The sequence below is a fragment of the Vanellus vanellus genome, assembly GCF_965231255.1.
Source record: "Vanellus vanellus genome assembly, chromosome: 7".
In the NCBI taxonomy this organism is placed as follows: Eukaryota; Metazoa; Chordata; class Aves; order Charadriiformes; family Charadriidae; genus Vanellus; species Vanellus vanellus.
In genome coordinates this window covers 5,843,587-5,868,775 of record NC_138912.1, presented here as the reverse complement: position 1 = coordinate 5,868,775, position 25,189 = coordinate 5,843,587, and the positions used below count along the sequence as shown (strand labels likewise).

The 25,189-nt window shown below is 44.8% G+C and overlaps 1 protein-coding gene across 3 annotated transcripts in view; it reads left to right on the top strand.

Moving 5' to 3' along the window:
* The window catches only part of TACC2 (transforming acidic coiled-coil containing protein 2), a 150,577-nt gene that overhangs the window by 39,832 nt on the left and 85,556 nt on the right, over positions 1-25,189 (top strand). For 2 of the 3 annotated variants that reach the window (XM_082486493.1, XM_082486492.1), the window contains one exon: positions 1,236-6,998. In XM_082486493.1, the coding sequence (XP_082342619.1) occupies positions 1,236-6,998 (5,763 nt within the window). Of the gene's footprint in view, positions 1-1,235; positions 6,999-25,189 lie in introns of those variants that run through there. The other variant, XM_082486494.1, reaches the window with a different exon arrangement.

Below are 25,189 nucleotides of genomic sequence, written 5' to 3'. Positions count from 1 at the left end.
AAAGGGAGAGAGGCTTCTCAGATTTCTGGAGATTACTTAAAATCCAATCTATGCTCGGCCTTACAGAAGGTGGTTTAAGCATCTTTTATAACTCCAGTTTGCAGGGCACTTTGAATTTCTGACCTGTAGGCTGTTACTGCTAAGCTGTGGCAAAGTTCCAGTGATGGGCTCACCATGAGGTACCTCTCTCTGTGCAGCTGTGGAACTAGAGTGCACTGCTGTCACACTGACCTCCGAGCATTTGACAGCGTGTTGTCTGTATATCTTGCTTCGGATGGGGGTGGGAGGAGAGATTTATTATTTCAGGTTAAGTAAATGATGCCCCTTGCTCCTAGGTACAATTCCATGTTCAGTTTTGAACTGGTATTTCACTCCATGTTCCCTAGGGCAATGAAAATATGCCCGCGCTTCCCAGGGCAGGTGAGGGAGACAAAAAGGTTAACCTCTTCCATCACCTACAAACCTCAGTACAGAAACAGAGGTCCACACAGTCTGGGTGAAAAACATTGAAAATAACTTCTCTGCATTTAGTGCACCCACATCATCTCTGTTTCCATTTTTTTCGATCTTATCTTTAATGGGTGGGGAGAGAGATCATACAAACAGTTATGGCGTATATGGACTGAAATCAAACACTGCAATAAAGTGACCTAATAGGGCGTGTATTATGGTATGGCAGGGTGAGACCTTTGACCTTTTGGTGAGACTCAACTGTGCTGATTAGTTGGAGAAAACATTCAGCAGATGGGCCCTTCTTAATCTGCTACATAATAAAAGTATAGCCAGGTAACAGCAGTTACTGGGGATTGCGCAGCCCTCAAGTTTGTGCAAAGTAGTCTCATAGAAGCAGAAATGAAAAACCTTTCTTTGAGGTACTGGTGGGTTTTCCAGTTTTTTTGTCACTTTTTCCCATGTTGCTGCCTTAGTCTGTTAGATGTGTGTCCCCTCTCCCCACACTAAACCAAGACAGATTGGGGAATGGTTAAAATGCATGCCATGAGCATGGTGCCAGTCAGGTAAGACCAGGGACATATTTTCCAGAGTAATGAGCATTTGAATCACTGGGATGTGTGGCTGATGGTTTTGTCTGATGGTCTGAAAGCAGATTATCAGCTTCTCAGTGCATGTACTGCATGGCTTTGCAACATCAGTGGCACAAATTGTTTTTCTTCTTTGCTTCATATTCTTTGCTTCTTTACTGACATGAAACAAATAAACGTTTCCATTGTTGGCAGCATCGGTAATGAAGGCATCAGTAGCTACAGTGCTGAAGATTTATCCAATCCAAATCCAAGCATGGTGTCTTCAGAGGTGACAGGACAGAACATTCTCTTGCAAGAGCAAGGAGGACAAACAGACTCTAATTTTTTAAAGCAGGCTGCAGAAGCAAAAGAGAGAAGTCTGCCTATCTCAGTGCCTTTTGCAGACTATGCCAAAGAACATGCCACAGCAGATCTTACAAGCAGCAATGACAAGTTACCAGCCTCAAATCCCAATGATGCGGTGCCATCACCAGGTCCAGTGAATGACACAGAAGAGGGAATAGCACATGCGGAATCTGTGGACAGAGGCCCACAATGTGACAATACTGCCGCCGCTTCTATGAAAAACAGTGAGGATGACCCCATAGCCCCAAGCCTGGAGCCCAGCGCTCCTGCAGCAATCGCAGAAATGCAAGGAGTCACACAAATGAGTCTGAGTGAATTAGGATGGCTCTGGCAGAGGGAACAGCTGGGTGGCATGAGGGAACCACATGTCAGCATGTTTCCCCAGGGTAAAGATGCAGGAGATAATTTTACTGCTCAGGAGGCCAAGCAGGAGCGAGGAGTTTTGGAAGTAGGTCAGCCGCAGACTGTAATGCAGCAAGGTAGACAGAACACAGATGGTGGAGAGGGTCTGCTAATGAAAAAGGAAACCTTAATCCTAAATTATCCAGCAACAGGAGGCTCAGACAGTGAAAAATTTGGAGCAATTGTGAATGCTCAGGGCTTCACTCAGATGAGTGAAGTCTGTAATCTACAGACGGGGGCTGTAACAACAGCTAAAGGGGATGATGCAAATCTATCTGGATGCAAAGGGGAGCGATCAGGAGCCTGTACTTTAATGTCAGAGTTACCTTCTAACTCTCCAAATCTCTTCCTGGTACCAAAACCTGAAGAGCCTTCGAGGGAATACGTGCCTGGAAATGACTCTCAAGATACAGTGAGGAGTGAAGCGGTGAAAACAGCCTCTGAAAAAAACCAACCAATTTTTCAAAGAGAGCTTCAAAAGGAGAATGAGCTTGTTAGTGTCGAGCATTTCACTGTGCCTTTATCACTTAAGCAAGAGGAAGAACAAAAATCAGCTGTCACAACTGAAAGCCCAAAAGATGAAGCCAGTAGCAATGAAATCATAAAAGCTGATGATGTGTCTAAAGAAAGCACCACACTTTCTGAGACTGAAAGTATTATCAATCCCACCAAGGAAAATTCCCTGGTAGAGAAAAGATTATTACTGGAAGAATATGCATTAACTACTTCTCTGAGCAGATCCACAGAGCTGAATCAAAAAGAAACCGAGGTGAGTCTAACGGGAGAAAAAAACGAAATCAGAACAGAGGAGGCACAAGTGACAGAAATCAGTGAGTTACCTGAGGGGTCAAGTGGGGCAGAAAGACAACTATTGAACTCTGTTAGTAGCCACCACCTGGACACAGAAGAAACCCACTTGGCACACACTCCCAAAGAATTCAATCTTTGTGAAAAGACTTCAACAGGTGACCTGAGGGAAGAAGCTGGGGGAAAGCCTCTGAATTTAGATAGGAACTTTAAATTGCCTGGAGACAATTCACAGTCTTTTGGTTGTAAACCTGAACAACAAACGAGTAAAGAGAAAACAGCTGCCACAAATGACCTGCTGAATAAGCTGGTGGCTTCCCCACAGTTTCCAAGGGAAGCGTGCCCACAGAGTTTTGATTGCTTTAACACTGAGGCAGAAGACAAAACTCCGGGCCAGCCAGGCTGTAACGGGACTGAAAAGGTTTGTTTAGCCGGTGCACACAGTTCACCGCTCCTCCACTCTGAGAACAATAATATTAAGCAGAGTAAGCAGGATGAATCCTGGGAAAAGGCTTTTGCTAGAGAAACTGTGGTAGAATCTGAATGCAAAACTGAGAGTCAAGAAAAGCCTGAGAGCTCTAGCAAGCCAGAAGAAAGTGCAAAAATGTCCAAATCAAAACTCGAGCTCCAGGGCTTAAACGAGTTGGTGGGGACCGTACAAACTGAGGAGGCCTCACGGGTTTTGGAAACTGAAGAACAGATCGGTCACATCGCTGACGAGCCTTGCAGCGATCCAGAGCAAGGACCTGCAGCTGCACAAAGCAGAGCTGTGGATGGTGAGGAAAATGAGGGTATTCGACAGGAGAAGCACCATACTGGCGTGAAATGTTTCGTGGGGGACACAGATTTAGCACTGAAAAGTGAATGCGTATCGGATGTGCTGGTGCAAGCTCAGGAGCAAGTGGCTGCAGAAAGTCACAGAAATATGCAGATGGCTTGTTCAGAAACCTCCCAAGCTGTACTCAGTACTTCAGGACTCCCTCCTCAGCAAGTTCACATGGAGGAAGGGGGTGACAGCCCCTTCAGTGAAAACAGCTGCCCCTCTGAGAGTGACACGTGCTGCTCTTTGGAGGCCCGGGAGTGCGGTATCAGAGAATTGCAGGAAAATGCAGATGTTCCAGCTACTCTTCCCCAAGCAGAGAAAGTGGAGGGGTCAGTGTCTGTTGCTGGTGACGGTGACTGGATTTCAAATACAGGACTCGAACAACAGGAGCAGCAAAGCAGTCTGACAACTGTCACAAGAGCAGATGATCAGGAACACAAAGAAAGGGCTCTCAAACCTGAGCAGCCATTGGACCTAAATAATCACAGCAACATACCAGAAATACCTCTAAACATTTCAAACAACCTTAATAAAGAATTTTCGGTGCTAGGTCCAGCACCGATCCAAGGCGACTCTGACACAGCAAAAGAAAAGAATGAGGATAAAAGCAGTGCTGCGGTGTCAGAGGATATGTACAGCAGCAAACACGGGCAAAATATTTCTGGTGTGACCATGCTTAATTTGCAAGATTGCAACGAGCAAAACAAAACTGATCTCAAGGCAGACGAAGAAAACTGCTGCAGTCAGCAAAACTCAAACAAGCCCGAGCAGGATAATAATTCTTTGATCTCAGCTAGTCAGCATGCAGCAGCATGTCATACCGATACATTTTCTAAAGAATCTGACAAGAATGAACAGCCAGGCAGCGTATGCAGGATAAAGGGTAATGCTGGTGAAAGCCGCGCTGCTGCTATAAACCCTCTTCCAGGGACACAGAATTCAGCAAGTGCCACTAACATATCACAGGCTTTGCCAAGTGATACAGAAATAGCGCATACTTCTGATAATTCTGAGAAAAACGATCCTCAAATATCTCATCCAGAAACTCAAGGGGAAAGGCCATTAATGGCAAAAAACTCGGAAAAGATTGAAGGTCTGACTGCTAATGGGGAAATCATCCGGAAAGATGGAAACATGGAGATAAGTTGTGAGGACAGCACTTCTGCCACAGAAACAAGCAATATGAAAAGTGATAAAAGTCCAGGGGCACAAGGATCCCCTTCACCATTACGGGCACACGGGGATGTATTTCCCACTGATAAATCATATAAACCCAGCTGCATTCAAAAGACTCCAGAGGAGCCTGGTTATTGTCGAGCAGATTTTACAGCCCTCTCTACACAGACCTCCGCACTCAGCCATCCCAGCCAGCAACCTGGAAACAATACGAACAACGGTACTGGGGGGGAACTACTAAATAATGAGCTGGAAGTTGTAGCATGCCAAAATGCCTTAGATGGTAACTCTGATTCGCAGATCGCTGCAGGTTCTCAGGTGTCTGTGCACTCAGGTCCTTCACCCGGGGTAAGCACAGGTAAACCAGCAAATTCAGAACACAGCTCTGCGGGAAGTATGTGTGTGAATGAAAAAGATGCTCCGGACCAAAGTTTTCAGGGTGATGGAGACAGAAGTTTAGCCCTGCCAGAGACTCTAAATGTGGGGCAAAGTACTGGAAACTTATCACGGTTCAATTCTGAGAAGCTGAAGGAAGAGATACCTGCAATTAAATCCAAAGAAACAAAAAGTGAGGCAAACTTCAAAGAACAGCAAAGTGACAGTTCAGCAGAGTGTGTTTTAGCTCTCCCTACTCTAGAAGGGAAGCTGCTGAGCCTTTCATCTGTTGGTAAACAAGAAGGCTGTAATGAGAAAATTGCAACCAATATCTGCGTAGATGACAAGCACGGTAAGATCTTAGAGAAACCTGGGAATTCAGAAAAAATGGAAGAGCTTTCAAAAGAGAATAGTAACGTAACCAGGGCAGAGATCCGTATTTCCGAACAGTCTGCAGAGAACTCTGGAAGGGAGCATGAGGCTCTGACTTGCAGCTCTCTGGACATTGGCTCCAGCCTCCCAGACTTTAGGGAGCATATCAGCCAGATATTTAAAAAAAACGTCCACAGCACACTGAGTGCTGAATTACCCCAACTTTTGTCTGAAAACCATGCAGCCTTCAAGCAGAGTCCAGTGGGCAAGGGTACAGCAGAACCGTGTGGTGCTGAGAACTTTTCAGAGTCAAACCAGGTGGGCAAAGGAGCTCCTGGGGGCACCTCAGAAGCAGAGGGGCAAGAGTTGTCTTTAGCTACTGAGACTTCCTGCAAAGCTGCCGAAGGCGAATCTCTGCAACAAGAAAACATAGCGGCAGAGCTGCCACCAGCAAGTCTCCAGGACGCTGAGAAAAACAGGCAGCCCGGTAGCTGTTTAGAAGTGGTCCCTAGGTTGGATGGTGCTACGCCTGCTGAATGCGCTCGGGAAAATCTGCAAAAACCAGAAAAAAACACTGAGCATCCAGAGAGCAGTGAGATGGAAAGAAAGGAAGGCATGTGTGCGAGTGGCGTTGATCCTGAATCGCTAATAAGCTTAGAGATAAAGAAGCAAGGACCGGCTTCGTTTGATGGGGCGGCAGCTGAGAACTTCCCTGCATATTCCGCCAGCAAGCAGCAACCCACTGTAGCTGTTATAGGCGATGTACAGAAGACCGGCTTAGAAGATGCTGCTACCACAGAGGGAAATAACTTAATTACAGAGTGTAATGCAGAACCGGTTTCATCTGAAGAGGATGTAAGTCTTCCTACTGAACAGTGCCGGGATCCTAAGCCAAATGAACAGGAGAAAAGTGAATGCAGTGATCCAGACGCTGCCAAGAGCTTCTCTGACATGGCAGCTTCAACATTTGTCCTGGGAGGATCTTACAATCATGAAAAATCGCCAGAAAATTTTAACGTGTCACCTGGGGAAAATCAGGAGACGCACATTTGCAGCAATTTTATGTATGACATTAAGTCTCAGAGTGACATGCAGAGGATGCAGGATGATCCAGTAACTAGGAAATGCTCGGAAACATTGGAAAATTCACAAGATGCGCAGCAAGAAAAGAAAGTGACCATGCATGGGTTAATAGATTATTTAAAAAATGAAGTAAGCCAGGATGATTGCTTGCAAACTGACTCTAAACTAGAATCTAGCAATATGACTGAGGGAGATGTAGAAGAGAACAGTGACACAGTGTCAAGCACAGCAAAAACAGGTAATGAAAAAACTGGAGACAACCCTGAAACAGGTACTGCAAGGATGTTAGTCACTGGTGAAGGTGATTTAGCTGTAAACACGAGCACTGAAGAGCAGGAGATGGACCTGTACAAAAATCACTCTCCGAGCATTCCTGTGATGGAGCGGGGCGAGCATTCTGCGTGTACAGATCTCCCTGTTGCTGAAAATCAGCCGAGCAAGATGAATACAGAACATGGAAGCTCACTTCAGGATGCCAAAGGAAAGCTATCACCACTTGCATTAACTGAGCCTGAGAACCTTGACCTCAATGAACTCCAAGACGGGGTTGTGGCAGGATTACCTACTGAAAGGTATTTACTTTAAATTACTCTGAAATGGTTGTCAGGACCCTGGGGCTTGATGGGGATACAGTTTTCAAGGCGGAGACCCATTGTCTGGGCAGTTTGGGAGGGCATGGCGCTTACTCTGCTCTTAAATGTCTATTAAATTTCTGTTGCTTCTAAATGTGGAGTATGTGGAAGAAAATGGAAAGAATTTGTAAGGGCTGAGGGGTCCTAAAAGCTGAGGAGCACAATTCTTACCTGTTCCGTCTGCTGGTCCAGATTCCTGCCTTTAACTCTGCGTGGATTTGCTTATGCTTCCCAGTGTTCACATATCATAGCCTAAAGTTAGGCAAACAAATAGCACTTCCTAGCCTTAAGTTAGCAGGCTTTTGCCTAAGTTTTGGTGACCCAGTTAAATGAGACCTGCAGCATTCACTTGGTGGATTGCAGTATTTAAAAACAAGCCTAGAGTATAACCCAATTACTCACAGTTAGTTGTCTCGGCCTCCCTCTTATCCTCCCGTATAATGTAATTGTATTGACAGTGCCTTTGATCACTGTGTTATTCAGTGTTTCTAATGACATGGAGTTGTTTCAGATGTGAATTCTTCTTAGCTGGGATTTGTGGAGCCTAAGTGTTGGGTTTTTTATTTTCCAAACATAGCAGCAACTGCTTTAATAAAGTTAAGACTTTTTTTGTGAGTTTCTACTTTGCTGTCTGAATTCTCAGTTTGATGTGCAGTTAATTCAACAGAATTACGATCCCAGGACAGGTGCTTTCCCTTTATCTAGTCATGTCACTGCTTCCTCTGTAACCTCAACAACTTTCTTGCACACTGTCCCTCTCCTTTTCGGACCGGAGGAGGCAGCTAGAGCTGTACCCGCTAAGGCAAGAGATGACAGCAGAGCAGAAGGGTACATTGAAGAGCTGAAGTATTTCAGACAACATCAACGTATAGTCTGCATAGATGGAATCTTTCTAAGTATTACCAAAAAATTAGATGATACTAACTGAATAAGGAAGGAAAATATTTCAGTGCCACATTCCTTAAAGGTTAAAATGATAAATCCATACCGTAAGTGAAAATAGCTGAAGTGTTTCTGTTGAGAAAACGTGGGGGAGTTCTTCCTGTCGTATGTCAGTCTGGGACGGAGACTCTGATCTAATTGTGTAAGCCACACGCACATTAGAAGAATATTACAAGTGTTGGAAGCCTGAACAGCTATATGACTTTCTCTTTAAGGATCTGTCTATAAAATGACAAGGAAATTAGACCCTGTTATTTCTCTCTAGTTCCTTTCCTTCCTTTTTGTTTCCCTTTATATGATGGGAAGCTTCACAGTGGGTCGCTTTGAAATTACCAAACAAATTGCTGGCGTGGCCGGGTCCAGAAGCCTTAAGGGACTACGGGGCAGTACACGCATGTGTTTACGCATGTGTTTTATATCAGGGCGGGTATCATACTTTAAATAAATACCTGTGGCAAGCAGGGCAGGGTTCTTGAAACAGCTGCTGGCAATTCATGGAGTAGTTGCTTAATACTTGCATATGCTTTAAGAATTCATTATCACCTGTTTTTCCAGCGTGAGGGTTTGTATCACCAGGCAGCTGCTACTTTTGGACTGCAGCTGTACGTGGTGTTACACATACCAAGTGTGCACATGCACGCGGGAGATACTGCGTGCAGAGCCGTGCACGGTTGCGGCGTTGTAGACTCAAACGGTGGGGACTCTCAGAGGTAGAGAGGAGTCTCTGCTTTTGATCAGGATTGTTTCTTAGAGGAATATGCACTTATAATACAAAGGGAAATATAAGCCATTAGTTGAGCTGGCTCGTCTGTCTTCAGACAGTCCAACACACTGACCAGCCCAGTTTTCCAGCTTAAAACTGGTTTTGTATAGTTGAATTTCAAGCTGTATTCTATGCCCTGTGTATTCCGGTCACAACACTTGTTGCTGCAGAGTGGTTTCCAGTTGTTTATTGCCCTCTTATCATTACAGAGGATAAACTATTATAGCCGTGCAAAAAAAGGTGCACATTTCTAAGAGGTGGCTGTGGGGATCTGGGCCTGATGGAAAGAACTCCAGGGAGAAAGAATCCCCCCATGTCTCAAAATAAATAGTAGTAAGAAGTATATTTTATTTAGGAGAAGGAAATGGCATGTTCTGAATTATTTCAGCATTGTTTTCTCCCCCCTCCACTGCTTCTCCACTCCTCCATCTCTTACAACATCTCTTATGTTGAAACCCCACTGAACTGTGGGTGAGGGGGGAAAGTTGCGTGATCTGACTCTTAAATCCTTGTTAGGATTTCTCTCTGCAGAGGAAATAGAGGAATTTCTTTCCTTCGTGGCTGTGGCACTGGGAGGAGGATGGTCTTGTGATGAACAGCAGATCCAAGAACTGTCTGCAGCCACTCCTGCCCCCACCTCCTTTAGGAGTGGGACAGTGGTCAACTAATAAGAAGAGCCTTTGTGTCTGAAGGCAATAGTACAACACCAATAACTTCCCTTCAGATATTCAGCAAAAAGGACAATTATTTTTGGAACAGAGCTTGTGGGTGAAACATTAGCCCCACTTTCTTGTGGAAATACAGCTGTGCTATTAGCAGAAGTAGGGAAGGGTTGAATTTTGGCAAACCTGTCTGTCAGCACTGAAAAGGACTAAAAAATAACCCTTTCTTTGATGTTTTTGACATTTCTATCTCTCTACCAAATCTGTGACTGAAAACCTGTGTTCATGATAGCTGCATCTGGGCATCAAAATGCCCTCCTTCCCACGTACTGCTGGGCATCCAGCCGCTCCATTTCACTGTCTGTCTGGGTTTTACTTGGAAAGGAAGATCAGGACTCGAGGTTTTTTTTTCCCCTCCTTTTGTAATGTCTATACCTATATATCTTTATTCTTTTATGGAGAGAGAGAGGAGGTTCACGTATGTACAGGGAGTCCTTATACCTTATGCCACTGAAATGCTCCTGTTTGCATCATGGGCTGTGACAGATGTTGAGCAGAGCAGAGAACAAAATTGTAAGTGATGGCAAAATTTTAGGGAAGTTTAGAGGTGGCGTGGAGTTTTTTGATAACTTCCTGTAATTCAACTGGCTGGTACGTGCAAACTGCCATTGCCTCTCGGAAAAAGTGCCAAGGGAGCTTTTTGAAGTGAAGACTGTGAAGTCATTCCCAGATGTGCATCTGTAAGGTACGGAGAACAGATTGCATCATTCGCCGATTTGTTGGTTTGGCAAAACGCTCAGCTTGTTAACAGGCCTTTGGGTGTTCCAGGGTTGCGGAGATGCTCACATACTCAGCTTGGGGCTGGGTGTGCTGGTGAGGGAAGAGGACAAGGAGCTGTAAGCATGCTGCAAGCAATGACACTTGTTTTGCACTAAGGTGAGGTTCTGCTCTGCCCCGCTCAGCAGAACCGGTTTGCTGCGCAGAGCAGGATGGGCTGTGCTCCCACAGCGCCCAGCAATACGCCCGGTGCCTTCACCTGCCTCCAATGCAGGAGGACACTGTGCGGGCTTGGGGCTCACAGAGCTTCTGGTGCTACTGCAGATTGAGTTGACTTCTTCTGGAGCGTATGCTGCAGAAGCGATCCTTATTCCAGCCTGTCTATGCAAATCAATAGACAAGATGCAGCGCTTCCATAGCTGTAGTCATGCAGGTGCTCGTTCATCCCTTTTGGTGCCTGAACCTTCCTTGCTGGCTGTACTTCAACCTGCTCCTCCCTCTGAGCGGCACAAAAAGCTAGCCGTAAGGGGCGAGGAGGCTGGGGCACAGTGCCGCTTTGGGGACAAGGGTTTCCTAACAGTTCTGACCCTGCAAGAAACTCTGCCGGGAGGGCTCTTACCCCGCTATGGCACCATATTGTAGGCACTCTCTTATTGCTGCCGTTGGTTTTTAGAGAATAGAGAGTTCTGTTGCATTGACTCGCATCACTTATAAATCTAAACAATATTCTTATATGGGAGGTACGTTGCAGCAGTTGGCATCAGCAGAAATACTTGAAAAACATTCTTTATGTCCGAGGCATGGGTCAGAGAAGACCTCTAAAGCTGGTCCAGACATACTTTTGGATTTGCTTCATGCTTTGTTCTTGCCATCAAAAATTGGCAGGTTCAATAAGTCAGAAAAGAATGTTCACTCCTTAGTAAATACTGACTTGGTCTTTTTTGTCTGCATAACAAATACAGTATTAAATATTTTAACAGTGTTGCTGGATGAGGTATGGAATGTAGAACTGCTTTTTAGATCAGTCAAGTGGGTTTTGAGCACTAAGGCTATGTGTTGTTAGCATCTGAAGAATTTGGAGTTAAGAGGAAACTTATCAAAACAGTGATTATGCAGCTTGCTTTGTTTCCCTATTTTTTTAACTTCAAAATTAACTCAGGTGTGCAGCATCTCAGGATCACAAAGCAAAGGGAAAAACAGCTGAACGTGATTTGCACATAAATGAAATGTACAAAATTAATCAGGCTATTTGTCTCCCCTGGCCTTCTCCCTTTGCACCTGAATTCTTTCTCTTTATTTCCCTGCCATCTTACTGTCACTGTTATCCTCTGTAGGTGTAACTTTCAGTACAGTTGTGCTTTTGGAGATGCAAACACTCAGTCTGCCGTCCTTAACTAAATTAACCGGATGGGGAGTTCTGTGGGAATTTTGTCTGTGTGAAGTCTGTGATACTTAATTTTGGTATTTTTCTATTCATGGAAGAGTAAAATTAAGGTAACTTCACTCTTACCCAACAGACGTCTTGTATGCTTTCTAAGAAGTGAAAGGGAGTTTTGCCATCTACTCTAATGGATGCCATTGACCGAACTGACTGTGGTTTTAGGCAAAGTATTTATGCAATGCCGATTTGATAGTATGCCCTGTTGTACTCAAAGCACATACCAACAGAAAACTAGGTATGTGATAGCATGCTGGTTGGTTTTTTTATTTTATTTTCATATGCCTCTGCTATGCAATAGTACAGAAGTAAATAATCTCTAGTCCTGCCAAATTGCTGGTACTTCTTGCTGTATTCAAAACATGCTGTAACACTCTTGAGAACCTTAGCCACGTATTCGGAAGGTAGGTATTCACAGAGATGGAATTTTTTCACACAGCCTTCTATGTTTTTCAAGAAATTACATTTATACAATCAAATATAGGCATTTGCTAAAGAAATTCAGCAAGGACACTTTGATACTTAGTCCAGCGTCTGGGCAGGCAGTTTAACATCAATTTTTGTCTTATTTTCTTATGAAGTTCAAAATTACTTTCACATTACTTTTTTTTTCTGATTCGCTTTCCCCAGATGTATTTTTCAACCTTGCTTCTTCCAAGTAAGCTGCCTATTTTCCCAAAATTGTTTTTGCATATCCTACAGATCCCCATAATTTTTCTGTTCCAACTCTGTGTCTCCTGGCTTCCTGCAAAATTAGATACTATGGAGCTAGTTCCACTGTCCCTGTTTCTAATAGAATATGCAAAGCAGGATTAGCCCCAGCTTTGAACCCTGCCGAGGGCAGCTCTAAGAGCAGCAATTACAGACGCAGGCATATTCTCCATGACTTGGATGTGGCTTCTTTCCAGTTTTTCTGTGTTTTGGCATGCTTGCGTTGCACTAGTGCTTCTAAACAGAGATTCCTCTGGAGAGATGTCTGAAGAACCAAAACTCCATGGTACTGGCCTTGTTCTTCGCTTTTTGTTTTTCTCCCTGTTAACTTTTACGTTGATGTCCTTGGAGCCTGTATTATCAATATTGTTCCAGGTATATGGAAGCTCAGATGTGTATCGCTGATAGCAGGTCGGGCTTAATTAAATATTGCTATTCCTTGACATTTGGGTACTCTGGAAAAGTCAGAAATTGTTACATGGATCTGTTTGAGCTCCGTTCATCGACACTCCCCTTGACCAGTATCTGATAGGTTAAGTCTGATAGAAGAGTCTCTTTGGCCTGTGAGAATCTCTGCATCTCAAATCGTAGTAAGTGTAGAAATGTTAATTGCTGCAATCAAAGGCTTAATTGTTCTGGATTCTAAGGTCCCTGTGAAATGCGGAGTGCCACCATTCTGTGCTGTTGTCAAGAACCAGCCTTAGTATGTTATGGTAATCTTGTTCTCCTTGCTGAAATGCGCTTGGGATCTCCTCCCAGACTAAGCATTTCCTGATGAACTCTCCTTTGTTCACCCGGGCTTAATCCTTCCTCTTCCCTGCTCTCCCTGCGCGGTACCTGCCCCATTCATCCACGGTCCTCAGTAAAATAACCAGCAGCCCGAAAGGGCCCCAAAACTCTGCAAGGTTGTTTAAATTCACTAATTTACTTTCTTTACCTCTTGGTACATTCCTTTCAAGGCAGCTGCGTGAGAAAAGGCTATGGCTGCAGCCTACTCTTAAAGTCAGTAGATGTTGGGCCAAAATCTCTGCTTCGGTGGAGCGGTATCAGCAGAGAATTTGGCCCCGAGCCTCAAATGGATCAGCCATGGAGAATGCGGCACCATCCTGTGATCCTTTTCCACCCAGACCATCCACCCAAGCGCTATACTCCCAGTTATCCTGCTTTGCTTTAATAAGGGGGGTGTCTAGTTGTTTCAACTGATTAAAAAAAATCAAATTAGGAAAATAGGCGGTATGTAGACAAGTAGGATTTAAATGATTCGTTGGCCTGAACTACCTGGTGTTTTCCAACCTCAGACCTGTAAAGCTTGGCTTCTCTTTCTAAATGGTGCTCTGAAAAACACAGAAGAGCACTTGCTTCGTGAAACTGAAACTCATCAAACTGCTTTTTTATCCTTTGTCAGCCTGTTTTTCCTAGCTCCTTTGGCTAACTAAACACAAACAATGTAATCAATAAAGCCTTTTCTTTCTTTTTTTTTAAGGCACTCAAGAGCTTATGTAAAATCTTTGGAATTTGTTAGCATGATAACATTGTTATGCTCTCCTAGCTGATAGAAATATCAAAGCCAGCTAAGAATAACTCTGCAGCAGACAGAGATTGGATTTGTTTCCTGGAATGAAAGCAAAAAGCCTGTATGCATTGCTCCGTTTCTAATAACTAAGGAAAAAAACTTAGATGTCATGAAAATAAATGGACACTTAAAACTTCCAGCTCCCCTTCTTAACAGTGCCATTAAATAAGTCAAAATATAGTTAGTTTGTGCTGAATATTTGAAAAACTCCAAGATTTTCCACATCTTCCCCCTTTTTTTGGGGGGGGCTGTGTACTGTGATGGTACATGAAACGTTTATTTCATGCAGCATTCTTCAAACCTTATTCTTCTGGTAGAATGCCCAAATAAAATTGGTTTGCTAGAGAAGTTATCACTGGAATTTGTGAGGCTTTGAGTCTAGCCTACGGTTTTCTAAAGATTGATCTTATTTATTTGGAAATTTGCAAAATGGCAGTTTCCCATCACTTTGATCCGCTGAAATGTAATGGGTTTAACATTAAACTTTCCTTTATTTCAAAGCAGAAGGTTAAGGTAAAAGCCTGGGAACTTAAAGACATGCCCATCCCAAAGCCTCACCAATAAAAATTGCTAGGAATTGCACAACCTAATTTTCAGCCACCACAAACAATGGTTGTGGGCAATTTCTATGTGGAAAATAGTGGAAATGCAAAGTTCAGGTGTTTGTTACCAAAGCAGGTTGGATATCTCAGCCAAGCTGCTCTGCAGCTCATTGGGTCTGTGGTTTTGCAGTGTATGGCCATGAACCTCTGATTATGCAAAAGAGAAACGCCTCTTTAATTTTAAACAAAATGAAGTCTATTTATATGGTTTTCTTTGTTGCAAATGGCCTTAGAAAGGGCACTAAGTTTTCAGAAAGAACAATTGGAAATCACACACGCACCTTTTCTTAAAGATTTAGTTGTGGAGGTCCCTGTTCAAGGCCAGGTTGGACAGGGCTGGGAGCAACCTGGGCTGGGGGGAGGTGTCCCTGCCCAGGGCAGGGGGGTTGGAACGCGATGGTCTTTAAGGTCCCTTCCAACCCAAACCATTCTATGATTAGTCGCATGGTGCAGCCTTATTGTTCAGAACAAACATAGGCATTGCTGTTTTGCTGTTTTTTTTGCAAGTTTATCACAAATATGGTAGTATTTGTATTTGCTTATAGACTAGTGATAATCTTAATGTCAATTTAGAGCTGGAGAAGAGCGAGCCTTGTTTTCGTGCTTACAGGGACAAACTTGACAATCTGAACTGTGTTCATCCTGTATTCTCCAAAACCAGAATGCAAATTGAAAGGAAAACTGGAGGGGGAGGTGGTTTTTTTTTTTTTTACATTTATTTAATGTAACATTCTTTGCAAGCCAATTTCATGGGTTGAGGACTGGCTTACAGCCCCCACCCCACTCCCCCCAAGTTGTTTGGTTTGGCAAAAGTGACATAGTTTATAGGAAAAACCCTCCAATCAAATTCACAGGAACCGGGCAGAGTGGGTCAGCACTAGCTGTATGGTGTCCAACGGAGGCTTTCACCAGGTGTCCACCCGCAGTCTAAGAGCACCCTGGCCATGGAGCATGGCTGGAGTAATGGGGTCTCTGATGACATTTCTCAAGTCATAGTCCAGACCTGAAAATACAACCTAAACTGGTGCCCTGGAATCCAACACTTCTGAAGGTACTGAACTTGAGCACCTTTAATTTTTCTGTAATTCGATTTCCCATCTTCCTGAGTGTAGGGTAAAAAGCTTGTATGCCTGAGGAGAATATTCATGGATTGGTCCCACAGTTAGGAGTGGTGTGCGACACGGAAGCTGGGATGAAGTGTGTATGTGTATATATATATGCGCTGCACCTTCCAGCATCATGTTACCTGACATTACATAGACACTATAGTGTCACCACAGGAACATTGATGTACCGGTGTTGTGAACTACTTAGCATTGCCAAACTAAAAAGATTATTATTTCTTTTGGGGCTTCCTCCACCCCTAAGATTGCAACCTAACATCTCACACATAGCTTAGTTATTATTATCTTCTTGGGTACATGTGGAAAAGGAAAAAGTGGGGATCTAGCAGAGATAAAATCCTTCACCCAAATGCAAAATACTAGTGTTCTTGAAAAATGTTTGGGATCTACATTTAAAAAACCAAACAGGATTCCCCCCCTGCCCTCCAGTATAAGCTATCCCGATGCTTTCTGGCCTTTCCTTGAGGCTAACTCTTCCCTGGGAGCTAGGGAAGGGCCCAGATGCCAGCGGGGCCATGCTGCGGGATGTCTCCTGCCACTGAGTCCCTCTCATCAGCACGTTCACTGCTCCTATCCAGCTTTGGCCCTCCGGAGAAATCTTTTGCAACACTTTCTTTTGCGGCTCTTTGATCTGCGGGCTCCCAGCCCCAGCCAGACAGGCTGTCACTGCCGGCTGCAGCCTGAGAGTCAGCCCCTGTCCTGTCATTGTCTCCCCAGCCTTGCTGGGAGGTTGCGTGTCTCTTGTTTTCCTGTTGCTCTTCAGCTTGTTTCCTCTCTCCTCCCCCAAGCCTTCTATTAATGCAGATCAATTAATTCCTGCAGGAAAATCAGATAATCAAGCACACCTTAGCACCACGTTCCTGGAGTTCCTGCCTATCAGTTTTCGTATGTTTAAGTAGCAGAGGGCACTAGGAGGAAAGTGGAAATGTTTTTGTAACAAAGGTGGGATGAGGTCGCTTAACAGTAGGTGAAAGGGGTTTGGTACAGCAAAAGGCTAATGAATAAACAGGGAGAGGCATGTTATTTGAGCAAAACTACAATTCCATTCCAAAAATGCTGAATTTGGGTCTGTTAGCAGGAACATAGTTAGTCTGTGTCTACGGCTTTGTGCCAGACTGAAGTGCTGCTTGCAAAGAAAATCACAATTTATTTTAATGAATCTTATTCTCTCCGGGGTCTCCCTCCTCCTCAGGGCTGTTATACCTGCAGAAGCTATTTGTGAAATGGCTTCCAGATGACAAAAGAGTTTAATTCCCTCCCTCGCCCCCAAATGAGAGGGTGGCTGAATGCTTGTACCTGTATCAGAAATCACGGTAACTTTTTCCATGCCTGGTTTCCTACTGCTTGGGAGGCAGGATATGAGAGAGCTGCTCTCCCCAGAAACTTTAACTCTCTGCCTGATCTTAGTCCTTGCTGTCAGAGTGGATGCTACCGACTGCCGGTCCTGCAGCTAAGTGAACTCTCCACAGCGTATGGTACTGTACGTGGTGTTTACCCCTCGGTGAGCCATACCTTGCAGCCCAGGTGATGTTGGCAGTCAACATGTTTTTCAGCATTTTCACCCATTACAGTATCTGATTTGGTGTCCAGGGGTCTTTTGGTAGATTCTTCTATTTCCTGTACAGGTAACTGGATTGTTAGAAGCAGCAATAAGCACATCTAGGGGAAACCCCTGTCATCTGCTTTCGGACTAGCTGTGAAAGTTTTTCTGTAACACAATATTTACCTGGGCAAAAATATGTTCCCTCCTTTTGCTCATGAAAATCAAACAAATGCTAGAAGGAGAAACAGTTCAAGAGTCAAAAAAAAAATAAATTAATACCTTTTTCCACCTGAGGTTCAGTTCTGAATTGATGCTTTGAGAGGTCCAACTGGTGTCATTACTGTACCCTAACATGAAAAGGAGATGCACAGTCCTGCTAAGAGCTGGACTGAGGTCTGAAGATGATGAAAAGTTAGTTTTGTCACCCAAGCAGGCATAGCTGGCACCACAAGTTGAATGTCCCGAGTCTGGGCAGACTGCACATGGAGTCATCTGGGAAACTCCGACTCTGCTAAGCTAAGTCTCTGTAGCTCCAGTATTTTATCTGAAATATCTCGATTGGATGTTTGGTAAGCAATGAATCTACCTTGGTGTGGTATAGATATTGTAGACATTTAGTCTATAGTTATTGTATGACATGTTATAAACATGATAAAGATCTCCCTGGGTAGAGAGTCACTTAATTCCTTTGGTGCTGGCAGCTTGTATATGCAATTTGGTGTACCTCAATGCAAAGCCTTAATTACCTGTGAAGCCATTCTTTTGTGTTGTAATAAACCCATAGGAAACCTAAGGGGCATGCAAGTAATTAAGGCTGCTCCATTTTCTTATGGATAATAAAACCTGTAAGAAAACCCATGTGACTTTAGGAGCCGGAATCACAGAATCATGGAATGGTTTGCGTTGGAAGGGACCTTAAAGATCATCTCATTCCAAACCCCTGCCATGGGCAGGGACATGTCCCACCAGCCCAGGTTGCTCCAAGACCCGTCCAGCTTGGCCTTGAACACCTCCAGGGATGGGGCAGCCACAGCTTCTCAGGGGCGACCTGCGCCAGGGGCTCACCACCCTCACAGGAAAGAATTTCTTCCTGATATCTAATCTAAATCTCCCCTCTTCCAATTTAAAACCATTCCCCCTTATCCTATTGCTCCACTCCCTGATCAGGAGTCCCTCCCCAGCTTTCCTGTAGCCCCTTTAAGGGCTGGAAGGGGCTATAAGGTCTCCCCAGAGCCTTCTCTTCTCCAGGCTGAACAGCCCCAACTCTCTCAGCCTGTCCTCACAGGTGAGGTGCTCCAACCCTCTGATCACCTTCCTGACTCTCCTTAACTTGATACAAAAATTAGAGCACGAATAAAAAGGTTTGGTTCAGATTTACATCTCCAAACAAACCCGAAGTTTCAGAGGAAGCGGTGAAAAACTTTTTTTTTCCCCTGCATCTCGAAACTTTGGAAAAAGTTGCCAAACACCGTCAATTAGGCAAGGCTCAGCTGAAATGGGGTTTCATATATTAGGAGGTATTTGTGTCCGGGTCCTGTGTGTGTGTCCCACCCTCCATCTCTGCGCTTACCGCAAGCGCTCCGGGATGCGCCCCGCGTCCTCCCCCGCCGCGGTCGGGTCCCTCCGGGGCGGCTGTGCCGCCCCGGAGGGACCCGACCGCGGCGGGGGAGGACGCGGGGCGAGGCAGGCTTGATCGTTGTGGCCTTTCCTCGGGGAAACTCATGGGAGGAGCCTCCGAGAAGCAGCTCCAAAAGCTCCTACTCCTTTTGTACGCTCCAGCGTTCGCCCGAAGCTGCGGCGGTCGGGGCCGGGCTTGGCGTGCGGGGGGGGGTGTGTGTGGGGGGGAAGCTCTCTGCTCCCGACCCCCGGGAATGGGGGAAGCGGCGGGAATTCGTGTTAAAGGAAGTCTACCCAGTTGCGGGCTGTTGTGTTGGAAGCGAGGATGACCGAGAAGAGCGAAGCTGGTGATTATTTCCTGGCTTTGGTAAGTAGACACTTGCGAGGGGGAAGTTAGCCAAGGGAATAACAAAAGCAATGTGCAGTTACGGGCTGTATCAGAAATTAAAAGTTAGCTGTTGTTTACCACTCCTTTTCTCTCTTTCTCAAAAGATTATTGCATCTTTTTCCCTCCCTCCTTTTTCTTTCTTTTTTCTTTTTCCTTCTTTGAACAACCTTTTGTAAAGTAACACTTCTACCGAGTAAGACGCCCTCCTGCTCGCACAGCGCTGCCTCCGGCTCCGGGAGAGGATTAACTCTCCTTAACTCCAAGAAAGAGCCTGGATGGTTTTGTGGCTCCTGCCATGGCTTGTGGTTGGGGTTTCTGCTCGGCCGGAGTGGCAGCGGGTGAGCAGACTTTTTTTGGGGGGGCGGGGGGTGTTGTTTTGATCGCACTGAGAAACTTCTGGTTCAGGTTTACTAGCTGGAATTTGGAAACTTTTAAATTCTGCAGCAATGACATCAGGACGTGACTGAGAGCCCTTCAGAGGCTCTAAAAGCTGCACGGTGGTGACGTTATGGGCTTTTTATAATGGTTGACAGTTATTACGGCAGATATGCTTATTCATCCTGTGCAGGCGTGATTTATACTTCTAACGCTTTTATGTGGCTTTCTGTTGTCCCTCTTTTAGCTTGCGAAGGAAGTAATCCTGTAACGCGTGTTTCAGTCCCCTTAAGTCTTTTAATCTTAAGTAGCTGTATTTGTTTATTTAATGTAATAACTCACTGTAACTTTTAGGGTTTGACGTGACCACAGTAATATAGAATACTCAGGAAAAAAAAATTTCTTTTTCTTTTTTTATGGTTGTGACTAATCACATCAACGATCAATGTGCATCCACATTACAAAAATTAAGGGACTTCTAAGCAAGAAGGGTTGGGTGAGAGGGGAAGTCCAGGCCCTCAGGTAACGTGTGACTAAACACCGTCCCCTGCCAAGATAATTTCTCTATCTTGTCAGGATTTCCACCAGCACTGCCAGAAAAGTGTCGCTTCTGAGAATGACTCTCCATCGTCACGTGCGCGGATTGCCTGACAGCGATAGCACCGTCGTCCCGCTCGGCCTCGCCGTTTGGCGTTCCCAGGATTGCCGGCTGCTGTGCATCTGGCTTTCTGGGGTTGCTTTTCATAGGTGGGGTATTGCCTTCAGGAAGTCTTTGAAAAGATACTTTCCTTTCTCCAGAATGCAGTTTCTGCGTTTGTTTTCCTTTCTTGCTTTCGCAGTAGGGAAATTTGCAGTCAGAGGAGGGACTCCCTCGTTGCTGGAAGCACAGCCTTCTCTCCGGAGCTGGGCAGTCGCGTGTTCCCGCATGGACTGCGGGCAGCCCCGCAGCCTTTGGGAGATGCAGCGGGTTCCTGCTGCTCAGCAGTGCCCTTCCTTGCGTCACACATGTGACTCGGGTGCTGCCCAAGCCGCGGTGGGCTGGGCTGGCTCTCCCTGCGCGCCCTGAGCAGGGTCACCCCACATCCAGACCTGTTCTGCTGATTGCTCCAGTTCGGCTCAGAGGAAGAGCGTGTAAATCTCAGACACTGGAATAATTCCCTCAGGAGGCAGTTCTGGTATCTTGGTGGCAATGTCTTTCTTCCGTAAATGTAGAAACGCTGCCATGCACAGTACTGTATATCAATCTTATGTGTCTTCTGCATGACAGTGATTTTATTTGTTTAATTAACGCATGCCAGTTCATCTCTTGGATACCTTTATTACTGTGTTTGTTCAGCACCCAGCTTAGCAGGACTCAGCCTGGCTGAGGCATGCAGACGGTCCTGCAGTGTAAATACAAAGTGCTGATGTGAGGCACTTAAGGCATAGTTTCTCCTTCCGACTACAGAAGGAATTTGAGATATTTTTCCAAAATGACATATTTAAATGCGTAAGTCTTTGTTGGGTTTACAAAAGGCAGCGTATTTCCTGAAACTTGAACTTTTGACTGTGAGTGTGTGTTCGGCTGGTGAAAGTAAAGCCTTGGTGATATCTGTGCAGTGAAAGTAAAGCCTTGGTGATATCTATACGTAGTGACCAGCAAAAGTAACCATCGACCCCCAGTCATTGCTGTGTCTGAGCTTTTAAAGGTATTGCTGGTGTATGGACTTGCCCTGGGGGAACATAATTTGGTTGTATGGATGTCCCCTTGATTCATTGGGTAATAAAGCCAGACTTTCCATTTCAGTCTTAGCATCTCATATTTTTCTGAAGATTCTATTAATATTTAAATGAATCTTAAATTACCTCACAAGAAGTAGTATGGGGTGGGGGGGAGTGGGGGGGGAAAGAGAGGTTTGTTTTTAGTCCTGAGCTGTTTCCTGAACAAGATTAGTTTTAGCTTCTGATATCAGTAATGTTGATTTCTAATCTGAGAAGTAGCTTCTTACCTCCTACTTTGCTAAATTATATTGACAGGAGTCCCAATAATCGTGAAAACACTTTTAAAGAACAGAAATACCAAAGGTGCATAGAGTTACCATAGCAGGTTATTGTTGGATTTTCTACACGTGAAGTTTATTTCAATGAATGTGGCTGATGTATGAGACAAGCTACAAAATCAAGTGTGAGAAGGTACAAATTAATATTATGAAGGAATTAATTAAATGGATGAAATTTGGTGAGGTACAATGTGTTTGAATGAATGAATTTGAACTGATGTAGATGCTGCTAGATCTCTCTCTTGCAAAGAATTGCAGCGTAAGAACTTATCAGAAATGGCAAATCCTCTCAATGTTTTCCTGTGATTAATTAACATTTTTTCTTATGCGTGTGTAAACTGAGGCTCAAAAAGTTGACTCTTTGGCCAGAGTTGTTACAAAGCCAAGTATGAAATCTAGAGGATTTTGGCCATCAGCCTTGCTGTACCCAGTGAGCAACATCTCGTTTCTTGAAGAAAACTAACTGGCGGGTGATGGGGGTGCTGAGAACCAGTCCTGCCTTGCGGTCGTTGGTGCTGTTTTCCAGAGATTTCTGGAGTAAGAGCAGGATCTATAAATCTTACCGTTATCTCATTAAAAGCAACCAAATGTTTGGGACTAGGAGATAGCAGGGCTTGAAATGCTTATTGGTTCCCCCTGGAGTAAACTTGGAGCTGTTGTTGACTGTTCAAAGGGAGCCACATCCAGAGCTCCTGATTGGAAAAACATGGACAAGGAGAAAATGCCAAGACCCGTAGCTGCCTTCTGTCTCCAGCACCAGTGTCAAAACATTTTAAAACTTGAATATGAAATTGGGGCTTTAAGGTTTGCGTCTCGCTGCTGTCAATAGGAGAGCAACAAATGGACTCACCAGAGCACGTAGAGAGCTGGTGCTGAGGAGCTGACCCCGCTCGCCTCTGTGTCCATGTGTGTAAAGCTGTGCTTTTTTACATATTTTAAGTACATCTCCTGCCTTGGTTCAAAAGCTTCTTACACAAACAGTGCTCAGACCTCCTATGTTTAAACAGAAGAAGTTACATAGGTTTGTGCAGTTACTTCTCATCCATTCATGGATATTTAATGACAAGTATGGGTCAGGCTTTGTCTGAAACTTGCTATTTGTGTACCTGCCTTCTAACAGTGACTTGGAAAATCTCTTTTCAAGGACACGTAGAGGCTTTAAAAGTGAAGTTAGGAAACTGAAAAGCCTAAGGATGCTTGATGGGCAACCTCTTTCGCTTGTGACGCACTTAATAGCAGAGTGAAGCCCTCGGTCTTTGGGCTGAATTTAGTGTGCGCGCCACAGCTGTTAGTAAGCAACTGCTTGTTAAACTGTGAGGTATTTTCCTTTGAAAAGTATTTCAGTCATGCTTGTCATAAGTAGAATTTGGAAGTCACTTTAAGTAGATCCTCTTCCAGACTTCACCCAGAACTTGGGCAGTGGAATGGGAAAAGCTCACGGCCTTTTTACAGAGCTTGATTCTTGGAACAAATTGGCCTAAAAGGCCAGTTCTGGAGAGGACTTACAGCAGGGACCCGGTGGCAGGCGCCTGCGAGGCGAAGGCAGTTGCGATGCCCAGGAATGTCAGTTGTGGAACTAGTTTGAGCAGCTTTTGGGTAGCTTCATTGTTTGTGCCGCACGGAGCCGGGTGGCTTGGCAATGAGCAGCTCTGCCATCGCCTCCCCAAGCCCGAGTTTCAAGTTACCTTGTCCATAGCTGGTATGAAAAGCGCTGTCTGGGAGATGTGAGTGGCAGCAGGCAAGCGCTTCGCTTCTCACCGGCTTGGGGCGCACCAGTACAACAGCTTCAATTGCAATTTTGGCTGTACGTTCTATATGTTCACAGGAAAGACCCTTGGTGCTCTGTCGGTAGCCAGAACAGGACCTGCCCATCTGCCTTTCGCTCCTTATGTGTATCAGAAAGAAGTGGCAAAGTCCTGTTGTCAAGGCTTACTTTCTGAATGCTCATTTTAAGGCAAAGCAGAGGGGGCACCCCAGTTTGAGCTGTAAGTATATGCACCTCTTAGCGATGAGTGAAAAACGGTCCTTTTATACTGATAAGCTAGGGGACTTCAGAACTTGTAAACATGTTAGCTCAATGCTTCCTGCAACAGGCTGAGCCCTCAGGTGTGGTTAAACCAGAGAACATGCGGACAGTTAATTGTTTAGTATTGTAATTAGGTAAAAAGTAATATTGTAAACTTAAACAGTCACATGTTCGAGGCCATCATCTGAGAACTGCAGTCGGTCCAGTGGCTTAACCCTACTCTTGTTAGTGTTGGTGTAACGGAGGGGAGAATGCCACTTGGCTTGGCAGGGATGCCACGGGCAAATGAACTGGACCGAGTGCAGAATGATGCTGTGAAAATACTGGAAATGAAAAGCAGAAGCGCTGGCTTACATAGGATCACAGGTGTAAGAAATTAAAAATAAAGTAAAAATATTAGAAATCAAGCTTGACAAATCATTTTTCTCATAGAAACGTGTTACTTTACAGAATCCTTTAGATAAAAGATGTGAAATGTGAGTATATTCAGATAGTAGCCGTCAGTCATTACTGGAATGACACTGACATTGTTACAGTGCAGTTTAACTCCTTGTTATGTTCTTTGAACCAAAATTAAACTACAGTAGAGAATCATACTAAACTGCTGGATTTGCAGTTAGGTAAGGAAGTAATCATCTGGTGTTAAAGCTGAGTTCCATGATTTGGGGATTTTTATTTTTAAGCTGAAATTCCAAATGCTGAGTGACAGTTTTAAGTTTATACACTTCTGCTCAAATCCATCTGTGTACGGTACCATCTGTCTGCGTACAGGGTTGTATTCACTTGGTGGTATGGGAAACAACATGGAGAAAAGGGTATTCAAGGAAGGCGGCACTCAGAACTGAGCCAGTTGGGTGAGTCCACAGATGTGAAACTGGAACCCCAATTAAAGGTCACATTTTATGTTTTACAAAAACCTGAGGATTTTGCTGAGTTTTCGGGAAAACTGACACTTCCACGACCCTTGTCTCTGGGTGGCCACATAGGAAAGTCAGGTAGAAGCAGGCAACAACAGCATTATTTTCAGGGGGTGTCTGTTAAAAACAAACCAACCCCCTTCTTCAGCAAGGCTCCTTTCCCTACTGATTCGAGGGTGTGTTTCCAAATTGTTTTCTTTTAGCCAGGTGGTGCTGGTGCTGGGCTGCACCCTGCTTTCCCGGGTGTGTGGGACAATGCTGGGTGTCTCCCGGCGTGTGCTCCCTGCAACACCCGCTGCATCTTCGTCTGGCTCGGGGCTCCCATGGATGAGCCCCCCCGCAGCTCCGTGGCAGGTGAAAGCCCCACTCGAGCTCCTTGTGTGTTACGGGGTTTCTGGGCAAGGAAGTCTTGCCGTTTCTCTTATTCAAGCAGTAACTGGTTTTCTCATTGGCTTTTTAAAATCAGAATCAAAATGGGGCTCGTTTGCTGTCGGATTGTACCGTCTCATTGCTCCTGCAGTTGTAACACATAAATCCAGCGACTTCAGGCTGGTGGGAACAGTAGAGCTGTGCACAAAAGCAACTTATATTAAAAACACCAAGTTTCCCCTGCGTTCCCAAACACACAAATTGG